Below are 14,509 nucleotides of genomic sequence, written 5' to 3'. Positions count from 1 at the left end.
TGGCATACTTGACAGACAGATACAACAAGGAAAGAAAGATTTCGTTGCCTCATGATCATCCAGAGTACCATCATTTGCTTCAGTATCTGTTTTTCCAGTCTTCAGGTCAAGGTGTCATTTGGGGACAAGCATCCTGGTTTAACTTTTACCATCCAGAACCTGTTGCATCTGCCATTACTAGATACAGGAATGAAATAAAGCGTGTGCTCGGTGTTTTAGAAAGTATTCTCCAAGACAAGGACTATCTCGTTGCTGACAAGTACACGATCGCCGACATGTCTTTTATTAATTGGAACGATTTGCTACCTGCGCTTTTTGGAAAAGGAAGGCATGAATTCAAAGAAGATCTTCCACAATTGGACTTCGAAAAGGAGTTCCCCAAGACCTATGCTTGGCATAAACGTCTTACTGAGCGTCCCGCCGTCGCTGCGACCATAGCGGAACGACAACAAGCTCTTCAACAGTAAGGCAATCAGGAAGCAAGCTTTAATCAGGGAATTTTCATCCGAAATTAATTTTCTTTTTATAGTTACCTAGGTTTTATGAAATCCGGTTACAAATAAATGACCTTTTTACTGTTCCCTAGTAAGTCCAAAATTAGACATGACCATTAGCTCTTAAAACAAGTTCCTGTAGGATGAATAAACCTAGTTATGTTAATACATCCTTAACAAACTAGAACGCGAAATAAAAAAGAGACGTATAATAATCGCAAAAATTGAAAATCATTTGCGGGTGGTAAATTCAATTCGCGGTGCACAGGTAAGAATGAAAATTAAAGATCTTTTTTAACTTTATTTCGGATACGCATATTCATCCTTGCGAATGTTTCATGGCCGGCTGAATGAAATAAGTTCATTCTTATGGTGCCACCAATTGAGCTAATCCGTTAGGCGCAGTAAGGACTGAGTTTATTTTTTGGCATCATTGTTCATCGTATCCCAATGAAATTGTAAAATTCCACATTACGTTTCACCCCATAGATCATATATTATGAGTCCTAGGTATTGGATATTATATCAAGTGGCAACGCGATGACTTGGACCATAGTGTTTTCGAACCAGAATATTGCAACTGAGCCTTTTCTAGCGCTTGTTTGTCTTCAGCGATAATTAGACGAAATTTCGGAAATTGATAAAAATGAAAATTCAAATTGCGACATGTAATATTCGTATAAAAGATAGGACATCTTGGTTGTTAATATTGATTTATTCCACCAAAGTCATCCTTCATTACCATATTTTTTCATATCTTTCTTAATTTTCATTCACAATTTGGTAGTAACCAGAAAATGCGCACGTATTTGATCAGCCTTGTTTTGATGGCTCTGGGAGTTTCTTCTGCCTATCCCCATGGCGGTATCGCTAAAGGAAATGCTTCTGCAGTAGCTTTCAAGAGAGAGACTCCCAGCCCTATTGCTGAAGGGGATTCCGAAGGTGCTGTCTGGGGTGCTGGTTTCAAACGGGATAACAGTACCTCGGCTACACCCATTGTTGAGGGTGACGATGGAAGCTCCACTTCTGGTTCTTTTTTCAAGAGAGAGACTCCAAAACCTATTGCTGAAGGGGATTCCGAAGGTGCTGTCTGGGGTGCTGGTTTCAAACGGGATAACAGTACCTCGGCTACACCCATTGTTGAGGGTGACGTTGGAGGCTCCGCTTCTGGTGCTGTTTTCAAAAGGGCCTCTCCTACACCTATTGTAGAGGGTGATGCTGAGGGCAGTGTTTCTGGCGCTGTTTATTAGAGGGATAATGCCACATCCCTTACTCTCACTTCAGGTGCGAATTCTTATAATACCCATAGCTGATAACTGGTGCCAATAGCACGAATTCTTCTACCAGTAACCATGCTGCTTCTTCATCCGGGTTCAATGCCAGTAGAGCTGTTCTCTTCTTTAGTTAAGTTAAGGATTTTGATTCCTTCCTGCAACGTCGCTTCCTCTTCTTTTCCAGTTATTAAACTTATATTTTTTATTGGTCTACCTCAGTTGGTACACCTTTCTCTTAATTTTGTTTCTTATTTATTTTTTTTGGGTTTTACTATTTGTAGACATATTTTTTTGACTACAGGTTATACGTTCAAGTGTTGCTCAGATGTAGGTTATATAGCAGCAACATATGTTGTAAAGTACTGAGCTATAACGGAAAGAATGTCGTTGAGCGACTGCAGGCTAGCAATGTTTATGAATATTATCTGCGCAGGAGGAGAATACTACGACAGATGGTTTTCGAGTGCATCATGAAGCATTGAAACGTATAGCACGTGAGAGATTCACTTTATTTATCCTTTTAATTCAATTTCTTATACGATAACTTGCAAATGAATAAAATCATAGTAGATTCAAGCGCACGTAGAATATAAGTGGTAAGAAAGAGAATCAAACAATGTCAAAATTTCTGTAGAATTTGTCACCCTTGACGTTCATAAAAGTCCCAGTTACACTATTTTAAAAATATATTTTCATGGTTGGTTACTTTTTTGTTGGTATTTTCGCTTAGCACTCAGTAGTTTTGCATACCGAAACTCTTTTCGTGTCATCCTCAATGTATATAATGAGCATTGCTATCGTATATATCTTCTTGTGACAACACGGATTTCATCAAATATATATTTAATATTGCTCCCATGAGTCGCTACTTTTTTACTTCAGGAAGTTACTAACTCTTTTCTTTTATAGATGGGTTGGCGAAAATGTGGCTCGTCAGAATTTTTTTAATATATTATAGCATGTTCATTTACTCTTATTATGACAATGCAAATTTTCAAATTTGGGCTAAATAAGCTACGGCCAGACATGTCTTAATATTTCAGAAGTTGTGTACAGTCGACCCTTGGAAATGAGTAATCCTTTTAATTATTCAGTTCATGAAAAGACAACCCTTACTATTGACAAACCTCATCCAAAACATTCCACTCACCCTTTTCTAACATTTAATTATTCCGAATCCTTAGAACAACCAAGTTATATATCTAGGTCTTATTCTGTATATTCAGAGGTTCAGTACGTAACCGCTAAACGTGTTTTCTTGGATGATTGGAATAAGCGACATTTTTGGTTCTATCAAAATGTCATTGAGTTGGGTAAGGATGAAGGATCAATTCCTTCAAATGTTCTTGGAACCCGTTCTTCGAAAGTCAATAGTCGTGTTTCCCTGGTCAAGCAATTTCTGAACAATTATCGTTTGCTTCAAAAGCACATGCGAGATTATTTCACTGACTCAGTACCAAGAACCTACAAACTTGGTTTCCTCTTGGAATTGTATAAGTGTCCATGAGGATCAAGCTCTAATACACACTAAAAGAGAAGAACAGACTTTTGCAAATATTGACATCGTAATACAAAACATTTGATATATTCTCTTTTTTAACGTCCATTTTTGTTGGTTGTCTTGCAGTTTGGAAAAATTGTCGTCAAAACTCAAAAATCCCCTTTATTTTCACATTTCCTTTTGGTTTTTTATGTACAATATGAACTCATTCATTAGATACCCATTTGAATTTATCCTGGATTATTTTTCAGAAAAAAGTGAGCTTATTGCTTCTTCTTTAATTGCTATGAGCATTACCTTTCAGATATTTGGCAAAGTCTTGGAACGTTCATTCTACCTAGTTTTACCTTTATATGTTAAGGATTTCTCGGGAACCCAATTCGTGAATATGAGTTTTAGATATGAGTTTATAATTAAATATGTTTTACTGGCATCTGTATTTCCGGTGCTCCTTATGAATTTCTATTTTCTGAAAGGTTGCCCTAGTGTAATGAATCTTCTACTAATGGTTGGTATCATAATTGTCAATGCATTTTGGGTTAAGGAAACAATTTCTGGATTTCTGGATTCTTTCCTAAAATTTTGGACTGAAGGACTTTCATTTCTTTTTTTTATATAACTTATATGTTGTCTGAAGCAATTGAATATAGTTTGAAAGACAACTTTTCTTCGTCTGATTTTCAGTTGCTCTGTTATTGTTTAAATTCTTTTAGATTTCTTTGCTTTTCTTAAATTTTGCGGCAAAAGCCGTTTTTGATGAATTACTAAATATAATACTTCCGTTTTATGATCAACAAAGACTTTTTATTTCATGAAAAGATAATCGTGTATATTTGATTTGTTGTACACTAATCCGTTGAAGTTGAAATCTTCTAAAAGTTGTATTACAGATATTTGAATACTGTTATTTTTTTTTTTTTTTTTTTTTTTTATGTTGCTTTAATTATCAATTGTCCACAGCAGTTTCGCTTTTATTCGCATCCTTATTTTCATTAATGAACCTTTGTTTACTGTAGTTGATTTGTAGATTTTCGTTTGTAGTAATACTAAGTAATAGCAACTTGTTCAGTGAGCAAATGAGTAGCATTAACATGGCAATCAGGAAGCAAGTCACTACAAGAGCAGCCAAACGACTTTTGTTGGAAAAATAGAAACATATAAACAAAAAGTAAAGAGAAGCCTACAGCACCCCGGATTCCCATGTTGTCTCCAACCATAGTACTAACGAGGCCCTCAGACGTTTTCACTTTACTGCAGTGATCGGACGGGAACTGGTGTTTTCGCCTAGGTGTGGCCGTAGACGTATTTTGTTAAATGTTAAAAATAATAAGCTAAATACTTATGCTCTGCTCGCGGTTTTTCTTACGACATTTATGTGTTCTTTGTGTCTATAATACTACAAAGTTTATTGTTGTTTGAATCAACATAAACGAACCCAAACAATTGGAAATAGAACTCATAATATCAAATAATTAAAATTGGTTAATAAAATAACAACGAATCTTAAGTGCTAAATGAGAATATATTATTTGCTAGGTATTCCCAGCTAAATCTTCAGTTACGAAGATTTTGCTTGCTGAGCTGATAAACTTGTTTCACAACATTTTCATCAGCATCATTAGAACCATTACTATAGATAATACCACTTCAGATACTTGGTAACTATTCTTCAATTAAATCTCAAAACTTACGAATTACATATTGTATTTCATTTATATTAAAATTACCGATGCTGAAGGTTTTGAAGTGACATTTAATAAATAGATAGATATGCAGAAACTGAAAGTAAAGAACGAAGTCAAGAGTAAAAGCACGTATAAGAACTAGCAAGCAATTAACGATTAAATGAAAATGGAAAGTAAGAACATCAAAAAAGAAAATAATCGAAAAATAGTAGTGCTCTACATGCACGCTGTGCGTTCATCAAAACAAACGTTTAGAACGTTCCAACTCAACTATTTATGATAAGCTCAACCACTCACTCAGCGTCACTCTGTTCAAATATTGGATGAATTCCTCCAAGTTTACAAGCTTGCAGGAATCGTTCATCTTCTGTTTCAATACAAGACTGGTCCACGTTTGGAAGAAATAAGGAAATAAGAACTATAAAAAACGAGATTCCACTAGCAGCATAGAAATACCTTTGCAATTGGTCACCTCCAAACAAATAAATACCTGCTATAGATCCAAGTCGTCCAGTCGTCACTGCAATCCCGCAATAGAGGCCCCGGATTGCAGTGGGTGAAGTCTTTGATGCTAGAAGTCTAATGTTACATTTAGCCCCAAACTCACCCATACTCAAAAAAAGCCCATAAAGCACGCAAAATCCAGCAACCTTGTGGACTAATTGATGGTAAAACCCAGACATAAAAAATCCAATCATTCCTTGCAGGGATGCTCCTAATATAAGGCAGTACTTGGGCCCAAGCACATCGCTGAAATATGCACCGAGAAGTGATCCTGGTAAGCTAAATGATTGGGTCAGCACCGTCCATCCAAACGTTCGTGCCATGGAAGCATTATGGGGTAATATTACTCCTTTAATGATTGTACTAGAGTACAGAGAAAACGCAGATATGATTAAACCGTTCGCAAACCAGATCATCGAAAGCAAAAATAGTCGTATCCCATACATCTTAATAGCGAGAAGCCAAGGAATTTTTTTTGCAGAAACCCGGTGAGAGACATATGTTTTAACTTCCTTCATACGAATTCGTAATATCAAAAAGACAATTGGAATAAAAATACCACAGCCTATCGAAAGTCGCCATACTATTCTAAGATGTCTTTGCCCAAAAATACAAGCCAAAATATAAGGTATTAAGGCTCCTAAAATGTGTCCCATACAAGTAGCAGTGTCAGTTACTATTACAAAGATCGCATGGCGGGCACCAGATTGAACTTCATTTGAGCTTTCAGAAGCCGAAATCGAGCCACAAACAAACTCAGCACCAATTCCGATTCCTAAAAAAAACCGGTAAGCTATCAACGCTTGCAGCATTCCACGAATGCTTCCATGATAACCGTAGGCACCTGAACACAAAGCTGTAGATGCAACTAAAACAGCTGATGATGCAATCATGCCAATTTTGCGCCCAAGCGCATCTGAAAAGATTCCAAAAAAGAGTTGTCCGACAATCGTACCGACATATGAAATCATGCTAATTTTTTTTATAGTATGATGTGCTTTGGTTTCTTTTGGGTAAAGTTTCTTAAGAATAGTAATCACCGTCCCAATACTGCTCATGCAGTACCCATCTGATAAAAGAGCCGTACCGCAAACTGCTACCTGCACGTATTGCTTCCATGATTTGTGGGGTATTTTCGCTTCTGATGTTCCCTTACAGTGCGTTTTATTATCCACATTTGTAGATGGGTCTAATGCGTCTTTACTTTGTGTATCCAGTTGGGAATCTGAAGCACTAGAATATTCACCGGTCCAAGTGTCCAAATCTTTTGTTTTCACCATATACGAGTCAAGGAATAATGTACAATAAAAAAATAAAAAAAAACAAAAGAAACAAAAAAGAACGAAAGAACGAAAAATAAAAATAAATAAATAAATAGATAAAAAGAGAAAGGCTAAGGGATGGTGAAAATCTGGTAAGATTTCCCATTTTCATAGGTCAAATCCGAATACACGTGATGTTACTGTTGCAGAAATAGCCGGATAATTTTTCGGTAAACAATTTACCGAAATATACCTTTATGAATATTATATAATCTGATAAACCATGTTTAGTAAATTGCATTACTTCAGTGCGGTCCCGAACGGAGTACTTTCTGTTTGGTGCATAAACGTATAATTGATAATTGTGCATATGAGAAGAAACAAAAAAGCAAATTAGTTCATGAAAGATAAACCTATAAAAACTTCCCTAGACTTTATGAATACAATGCAAGCAAAAGCGATATTAGTCTAGCTTGAGCATAACCGTCCTTGAAGGTAACTTTGTGGATATTCTACTTAAAGTAGAAAGAGTTAGAAATTAAAACAAAAAATGGAGACAAGTAGAAGGTAATCTTAGAATGCTTCACAAACATAAGCTTGCTCTGCCAACTTTACAGAACATCTCTCTGTACTGTTTAGTAACAAAACCGTGAAATTTGTACGAGTTGTGACGAGCGGGAACAAACCTTGAACATTAGCAAACCTTTTTTCATCGATCTTTTCCTACGAAGCTATCTAACGGTGTTGATGCTGCTAATAAGGCTACATCTCGTTCAAGCAACAGATCCGTGGTTTCGATAGAAGTATCCATGGCATTTAGACATGGTGAATTGGAAAGAGGGAGTATAATTCAGCAAAAGAGGTAAATCGAGCATAAACTAAATCTTATTTAGTAACTTAAGGTAGTCCTGATGGTCCTTTGAATCCGTCAAGTAAGTCTAAGACTGAAAATATTGTAACTCTAATTATAACAATCGTTGTGATGTTTGATTCTAGTATATATTCGATTGGTGTTAAACAAGCTGCTAGCCAGCTCCATGCTTCTAGACCTGTATCTATTATTGGCTCTTGCACATTTTTGGTTGACTTCGGTTTTGGATCTCTTCCTTTTGCTCCCTTAAGTAGTATTTGTAATAGGTTGATTGTTTATTTCCTTACTTTGTTATAAGCTTCTAAATTGGCGGAGGCTGTGCAAAATATATGGACTATTGGGTATCATATTTTTCCTAGGTATTTTTGGATGTACCCCTCTTGAGATTTCCGGTGGTACATTGAGTGATATATTCGATCCTATTCAGCGTACCTATCTCCTTCCGGGGTTTCTCGCTTTCCCGTTATTAGGCCTCATTATCAGTCCTTTCATTGGTGACTTCATTGTTCAGAGCTATCTGCGTTGGCGCTGGCTTTTTTGGATCAATATGATTTGGGCAGCGGGTGCCTTGCTACTCATTTTCTTTTTGGTTCCTAAAACTGATGGTCAAGCAATCCTTTATTATAAGGCAAAATATATTCGGAAGCACTTGTGATTCTGCTTACTATACAATTCATGAGCGTCAGCGCGACCCCAAAAACGCAATCTTTCAGGCAGCTAATTAGGCAGTCTCACTCTTTTTGACTGAACCTATTGTCGTTGGCTTTACCCTTTACTTCACTGTCGTTTACGTCATTAACTAAATGAATTTCGAAGCATACCCGATTATTTAGGCATAATACGGTTTCAATTATGGTGATTTAGGTTTGTCATTTATTGGAGTCGGTGTTAGCATGTTATTGCTGGTCTTTTGACGCCAATAACTTATAAATAATTTCTCTTGGCCTACAAACTAAAGATCTGTTATGTGCCCTGAAGATCTGTTGTATCCCTTTTCATTGGCGCCTTTGACCTTCCTATATCCATGTTTTGGTTGCCATGGACTTGCTATGCTGGCCATATTCATTGGATTGTACCTATGATAGCTAGTACTTTTTTCGGATTTGCTTAGTCATAATTTTTTTTTTTTTTTTTGTTTCGTAAATTAAATTATCGACTCGTATCAACCTCCCAGTGCGCTTGCTGCAGCAACCGTGGTATGCTATTGCGCTAGTGGGAGTGTGGCACTCGCTGCTCGTCCAATGTATCTGAATTTGGGTGATCATTGGACCACTAGTGTACTTACATGGGGCCTATTCCGTTCGTCTTTTATAGATATGGCAAGCGTATTCGTGCTTCGAGCAAGAACGCCTACAAAACGTAAATATCTATTCCATTTTTACTTATTATATTTCGTAAAAGGAATATATCAGCAAAATTGAATATTACACCGATGAATATTTACTTCCAATAAGCTTATTTCTTTAGGATTAGTGATCCATTAATTTTTTTTCTGATCAATTGCTACACGCCATAACATGAGCATTCATTGTTATTCCTTTTCGACCTTTTACAGAAAAGCTGCTATCAGGAATCATACAAAGGCTCTCATAAAACGGACTTACCAAATATCTTTTCTAAGTTTAGAGATACAATTTTTGTAATGATAAACAAATGCACACCGATGGGTGAACGACGCACGCACCAGTCAATAACAATTAAACTTTGTAGATAGTGATGAAATTATGTAAAAAGCGTAAACGGATATGAATCCAATCCGAAACTATTTAATTTCACAGCTCAGCTTTTTTAATCTCAAAAGCATCCAACAAGAAAACAAAAATATGCTAGAGCAGTTTCTGTAATCAAGAGTAGAAGGATATTTTCACTCCATTCAATAAGAGTAAAAGCCAATTCAGCCGGATCTTTTCATGATCCTTCTTTTTATTTTCCTAACGAGTTTTTCCTGTTTTTGAATTCCCACCATCGTCTCTTTTCAGAATGTTCGACATTTTGTCTTCCATCATCACCCACAGTAGAGGTGTATATACCTCTAGAAGGAGGAGAAGACGAAGAATTTGCAAATTCGGCGTTCAATCCGTCATTGTGAGTACCGTTATCGTAACCAGAATTGAGTTCAGTAGAGGTGTAAATACCTTTAGAAGAAGAAGACGAAGAATTTGGTACTTCACCGTTCAACGCGTTACTGTAAGCGCCGCTATTGTAACCAGCGGTGGGTTCAGCAGAAGCTCCAGACTCCCTTCTCTTTCTGGCAAGTCTTATAGATTGCTACATATAAAGCATTTAGTAATCGAAATCTTTCATCACTTGTTCCATACGTACCATCGTGCTGGAATCTAGCTTTGTCCTCCTATCAATAATGTACGGCCAATAATTCATTATATAAATAAAATCACAAAAAAAATGAAAAATTCAAATTTTATTGATTACACTAAATGGCTTGCCAGAATTTATATGATTTTTTAAATGTTGGCAAAGATTAGAAATGACACTTATATGACGTACATGACACCATAGAGGAAAACAAGTAATGGAGGAAATAAAGAAATGACAAATTCATCAAATGAAAAAGAAAAAACAAAAAGAGGCAACAAGGAGAGAGAACCTATAGAACCCCTGTTCACATGTTGTCTCCAACCACAGTACAAACGAGACTAGATCCTCGGACACTTAAGTGCAATGATCAGATCGGAATTGGTGTGTTCACCTGTGTGTTTTCCTAAATAGTACTTTCCAAAAGATGTATTTTCTACAGTCTTTGCCCAGTTGTAAATATTGCTGAAAGCTAAGCTTTTACAATACAATTTCTCGATTGCTTAGCCATTATCCTAATTATGCAAAAAGAAATTAAAAAAGATTGTTCCTGTAAAATAAATTTTATGCTACCTTTAATTAATACTTTTCTTTACATGTCTAAAAGTAATATATTTTTATGGTAATGAATAATACGTTGCCTAAGAGGTAGCATGTTGCGGGAATGTACTAAAGGTATCAGTATGCCGTTAGCTTCGAACAAGTGTGAGGTTGTATAGCGAATGCGCCAAAAAAGCCTAAATTGTTGATGACAGTTTCGCCTTAGCAAAACTTTTAAGTCATTGCGTTTTCAATTCGCATTTTTTGGAGCTTTTATGAAGTAATTTCTTTTTTTTTTTCGTATAGAGTCCAAACACATTTCTTGTTCTTTTCCTACCAGCTTGGACCATTTTCACGATTCAGTCTGCAACTTTTTAGTGGTAGTTGAAAATATCTGTGTGTTTTCTCTTTACGAATGAGAGAAAAAGATGAAGAAAAATTCCTGGAAGCTGTTAAACCAGCCAAGTCTTCTTCTTGGTGGGAGTCTGAATGTAACCGACAGTGATTTACCGAAATACAACATCCACAGTTCGTCTCATCTGGATGATTTGGAAAAGGTTCAAAACACTGTAGCAACTTATTCTTGAACTTGGTTTCGGGTATATCAATCAACAAGTAATAACTGTTGAAAGCAATGCTAATGAAGAACGAATAGTTTTATTGGATTTGTAGATTTTTTCATTGGATTCACTTCCCTTGTTGGTTTCTGAGGTTTTCAAAGCTGTTTCTGTAGGGTTTGATTGGATTTCGAAAATATTGCCTATTCTTTAGGTTATGACATGACATTTGAAGAAACCGAGTCGACGAGTGAAAATCAACTTCCAATTTATGTAATACTTCTTGAATCTTTAAGTGAGCCAAATAGTCCTAATAGTCTTAGAGATGAGGAACCATCTTCTGAATGTTTTGAACAGTATATAGCAGCAACACATCTAGGAATGGTGAAAGCGGTAAAAATCTGCGAAGCAGCTAACTCTTTTTCCTTTAGATTTCTTATGCGTAGTAATTTTACCCTTGTTCTATTTTCTAATTTTGAAACCCGGATTTTCTGGTTCTTCCCTTTCTCTTCTCGGTTTGCGCATTAGTTTTTAATGTTTTTTTTTCAAAATTATTTCCTATATTTCTTTATGTATCGTTTCTGCATAATTGATACCATGAAATACGTTGGCGTTTGATTTTCTTGCGTACTGTGTGGCATTCGTTGCTCTCTTTCCGCGTGCATTTCTTTTAATTCGCATTTGCACCTGCATGGCATTCATTAATCCTCATGCTAATTAGTTTCAACTATTTATTTATTTTGCTTTGAAATTCAGATGTTTACTCGTTTCTTTTTGTCCTAGCGGCCCTATAGATTGATGTTTTAATTAGTTTTAATTTGTTGCATAGTGATTCCTTTTATTAGTAGCATTTCACCCATTGGCATGATAGTAAAAAGCGCAGTTTAAATACTTCTAAAAAAGAAAGCAAAAAAAGGAGCCTACAGCACCTTGGATTCCTATGTTGTCTCCAACCATAGTACGAACGAGGCCATCAGACGTTTTCACTTAACTGCAGTGATTGAACGGGAACTGGTGTTTTCGCCTAGGTATGGCCATAGACAGTTAACGAGTTCATTTAAACATATTCATACCGAATAACTAAAGAATTAGTATCTATATGCATCATGTCACAAGCATACTTGTCTCATTTGTTTCATTAATTCATTGCCTTATGACAAAACTTTTTTATCTACATGTTGGCCGTACTTCTTTTCGTCTATATACTTCCACTCTATACTGCTAAACTGTGTATACAAAACAAAGAGGCAGCAACTTGGAACGTCATCTCTAATATAAGCGAAATGACAATGTCAATGTTGAAAATAACAACACAAGAAATAGAATAGAAAAAGCAAAACAATAGAGTACAGTAAAATAAAGAAATTAGAAAACAGAAAGGTCGTTAAAAAATTGACGAATTATAGAGTAAAAAGAATTTATTTGTACAAGTTTGCATTGTTGTTGCAAGTATTTTTTTTTTTTGGTACTGAATTATACTTCTGGAGTATTCGATTGTATTTTATATAAAATTAAATATACATATACATTTGAATTGTCATAGGCGTCTTAGCTTTGGAGACTTGGATGAATGAAATTTGTTTGTGTGTGCTTGCTTACTTGATTATCTACTTACTCCATAATATTATGAGATCTGTATAGTATTTCCGTGCACGCTCTCGGTGGATTACTTTAGTTATGCGGTGCAAAACATTACTTAGCAGTGGTGTCAAATGTTACGTAGCTATAAACTTGGTCAATGTGCTTATCCGGTGCATGTGGAGTTGATTACTAAAGTCGATTACTACACTTCAAAGTAACCGTATCGGCTCTTTAAATATATATATATATATATATATATATTACATTGATTCACCAGGATGTGATTCCAAGATATTACCCTATTACTTTAGACACCCCGATCCGACAACTATAATAATGTCTGAGAAATCTGTTTTCCTCCTTGGTCCAGGCTATATTGGCGGCCAGATATTGGAATTCCTCTTGCAAAGAAATTACCATGTAACAACCTTGACTCGCAGGGAATCCACTGCCGCCGAATTCCACGCCCAGGGTATAAAGACTGTGATCGGGTCTCTGGATGATAGATCCCTCATTCAGAAGCAAGTCTCTGTCAGCGATATTGTTTTCCATACGGCAACGGCCGACCACTTACCATCGTCAGAAGCCATCCTTGATGGGCTGGAGGAGCGTGCTAAAAACAACCTGCAAACGATTTACATCCACACCAGCGGTGCAAGCGTCCTAAGCGACAATAGCGCGGGAGCGTTCAAGAGCGATATGGTTTTTGAAGATGACAAGCCTGAAGACATCGACGCACTCCCTGACTCTGCGCCGCATCGCACCATAGACCTAGCGATTGTGCGTCGCAGGAAGATCGTCGGCAAGCACGCTAAAATTGCCATTATGATCCCCCCGCTCATTTACGGCGTCGGTCTCTCTGGCAGATTGTCTATCCAGCTCCCTACCTTAGTCCGGTATGCTAAGAAGCACGGCTACGCAGGCCAGGTTGGAGAAGGCCGGTCAGTCTGGAGTCAGATTCATGTTAAGGACCTAGCGCGGGGGTATCTGACACTCCTGGATTGGTTAGAGCGGACTCCGCCCGAGGAGGTCCTCCCGAACCCATATTGGTTCTGTGAGAACGGCAACGAGTTGTCATGGAATGATTGTGCGGCGGAAATTGGACGCGTGCTTCACCAGGCGGGTAAGATCGAGAGTTCTACTCCCCGGACTATTCCTGTCAGTAACTACGGGGATCTTTTTGGGAAGTGGACAGATGCTGTGGTAGGGACGAACTCGCGAAGCAGGGCAAATCGACTACGAAAGTTGGGGTGGGAGCCCAAGGAGAAGAAGACGTTGGCTTCGCTGGCCGAGGATGAAATTCCTTTGATTATGCAGGAGACGGGTCCATTTGAGGGTTATGGAAAGGTTGTTGCTTCATAAAATTAGATGTTTTGTTTCTGGATTCTGGTTTAAACTATAGAATTAAAATAGTATAAACCGACAGTCGACTATAGAGAATTACTATGATTTTTCGTTCATATTTTATCGTTTTTATGCTTTCATGTCTGAAAATAAAAAAAAGGTTCTTGGCTTATAACGCAACTAAGCTGGTAGGGTAGTAACTTTTGCTGAAAATTGAAAATTACTAGAGTTCACCACTTGTAAAAAATGAGGAAAGTATAGAATTAACTTTTTTGAAAATGACAGAACATGTAAAAAGAAAAAAGATAAAATTTCTAGAACTGAAAATGTTAACACTCAATGATACTGTTGGAAAGAGTAGTGTAAAGGGATTTCACTGTATTGGAACATTTTTACAACAAACGAATTGTTTTCGTTGAAATTTGAAATATTTTTTAAAAAAAAGTAGAATAAGCTTGTTTGACTTGTATTTCTCTAGTAGAAGAAGAGGTATTCGACGATAAAGTTATAAAGTCGACTTGACAAATTACACACAAGTTGGGGTTGGGGCCGGGGACCTTTGGGTTTCAAGTGTGTCAAGTGC

General features: G+C 36.8%; 5 protein-coding genes and 1 non-coding gene across 6 annotated transcripts in view; 3 read left to right on the top strand and 3 right to left on the bottom strand.

The window, feature by feature from the left end:
- The window catches only part of SPOG_00889 (glutathione S-transferase Gst1), a gene marked incomplete at both ends in the record, with an annotated part of 1,249 nt that extends 782 nt beyond the window's left edge, over nt 1-467 (top strand). Inside the window, one exon of the mRNA XM_013169160.1 lies at nt 16-467. Coding sequence (XP_013024614.1) covers nt 16-467 — 452 coding nt within the window. The remainder of the gene's footprint in view (nt 1-15) is intronic.
- A 2,033-nt stretch (nt 468-2,500) lies between these two features.
- SPOG_00888 (uncharacterized protein) lies at nt 2,501-3,953 on the top strand. Its single transcript, XM_013169159.1, has one exon. It carries the CDS (start codon nt 2,838-2,840, stop codon nt 3,273-3,275), a length of 438 nt encoding a protein of 145 aa, XP_013024613.1. The 5' UTR covers nt 2,501-2,837; the 3' UTR covers nt 3,276-3,953.
- A 493-nt stretch (nt 3,954-4,446) lies between these two features.
- SPOG_16323 lies at nt 4,447-4,567 on the bottom strand. Its single transcript, XR_001203107.1, has one exon. It is a non-coding gene; the product is annotated as a 5S ribosomal RNA (ribosomal RNA).
- Nucleotides 4,568-4,948: 381 nt separating this feature from the next.
- SPOG_00887 (glycerophosphodiester transporter) lies at nt 4,949-6,872 on the bottom strand. The gene has a single exon (XM_013169158.1). It carries the CDS (start codon nt 6,736-6,738, stop codon nt 5,248-5,250), a length of 1,491 nt encoding a protein of 496 aa, XP_013024612.1. The 5' UTR covers nt 6,739-6,872; the 3' UTR covers nt 4,949-5,247.
- Nucleotides 6,873-6,916: 44 nt separating this feature from the next.
- On the bottom strand, nt 6,917-10,004 carry SPOG_05174 (uncharacterized protein). Its single transcript, XM_013169598.1, has 2 exons — nt 9,914-10,004; nt 6,917-9,859 (listed from the first exon to the last, which is right to left on the bottom strand). Exons 1-2 carry the CDS (start codon nt 9,968-9,970, stop codon nt 9,515-9,517), a joined length of 402 nt encoding a protein of 133 aa, XP_013025052.1. The 5' UTR covers nt 9,971-10,004; the 3' UTR covers nt 6,917-9,514.
- Nucleotides 10,005-12,811: 2,807 nt separating this feature from the next.
- SPOG_05762 (uncharacterized protein) lies at nt 12,812-13,944 on the top strand (the record flags this gene model as incomplete). Its single annotated transcript, XM_013169604.1, has 1 exon — nt 12,812-13,944. Exon 1 carries the CDS (start codon nt 12,919-12,921, stop codon nt 13,942-13,944), a length of 1,026 nt encoding a protein of 341 aa, XP_013025058.1. The 5' UTR covers nt 12,812-12,918.
- Nucleotides 13,945-14,509: the final 565 nt, after the last annotated feature.

Source organism: Schizosaccharomyces cryophilus (genome assembly GCF_000004155.1).
Source record: "Schizosaccharomyces cryophilus OY26 unplaced genomic scaffold supercont4.6, whole genome shotgun sequence".
In the NCBI taxonomy this organism is placed as follows: domain Eukaryota; kingdom Fungi; phylum Ascomycota; class Schizosaccharomycetes; order Schizosaccharomycetales; family Schizosaccharomycetaceae; genus Schizosaccharomyces; species Schizosaccharomyces cryophilus.
The sequence above is the reverse complement of the archived record's forward strand: the minus strand, read 5'-3'. Positions and strand labels throughout refer to the sequence as shown.

Coding starts and splice junctions, on each gene's coding strand:
- SPOG_00888 (XM_013169159.1), top strand. CDS start 2,838: ATGAGTAATCCTTTTAATTATTCAGTTCATGAAAAGACAACCCTTACT.
- SPOG_00887 (XM_013169158.1), bottom strand. CDS start 6,738: ATGGTGAAAACAAAAGATTTGGACACTTGGACCGGTGAATATTCTAGT.
- SPOG_05174 (XM_013169598.1), bottom strand. CDS start 9,970: ATGAATTATTGGCCGTACATTATTGATAGGAGGACAAAGCTAGATTCC. Junction 9,860..9,913: donor AGCTAGATTCCAGCACGATG/GTACGTATGGAA, acceptor CTTTATATGTAG/CAATCTATAAGACTTGCCAG.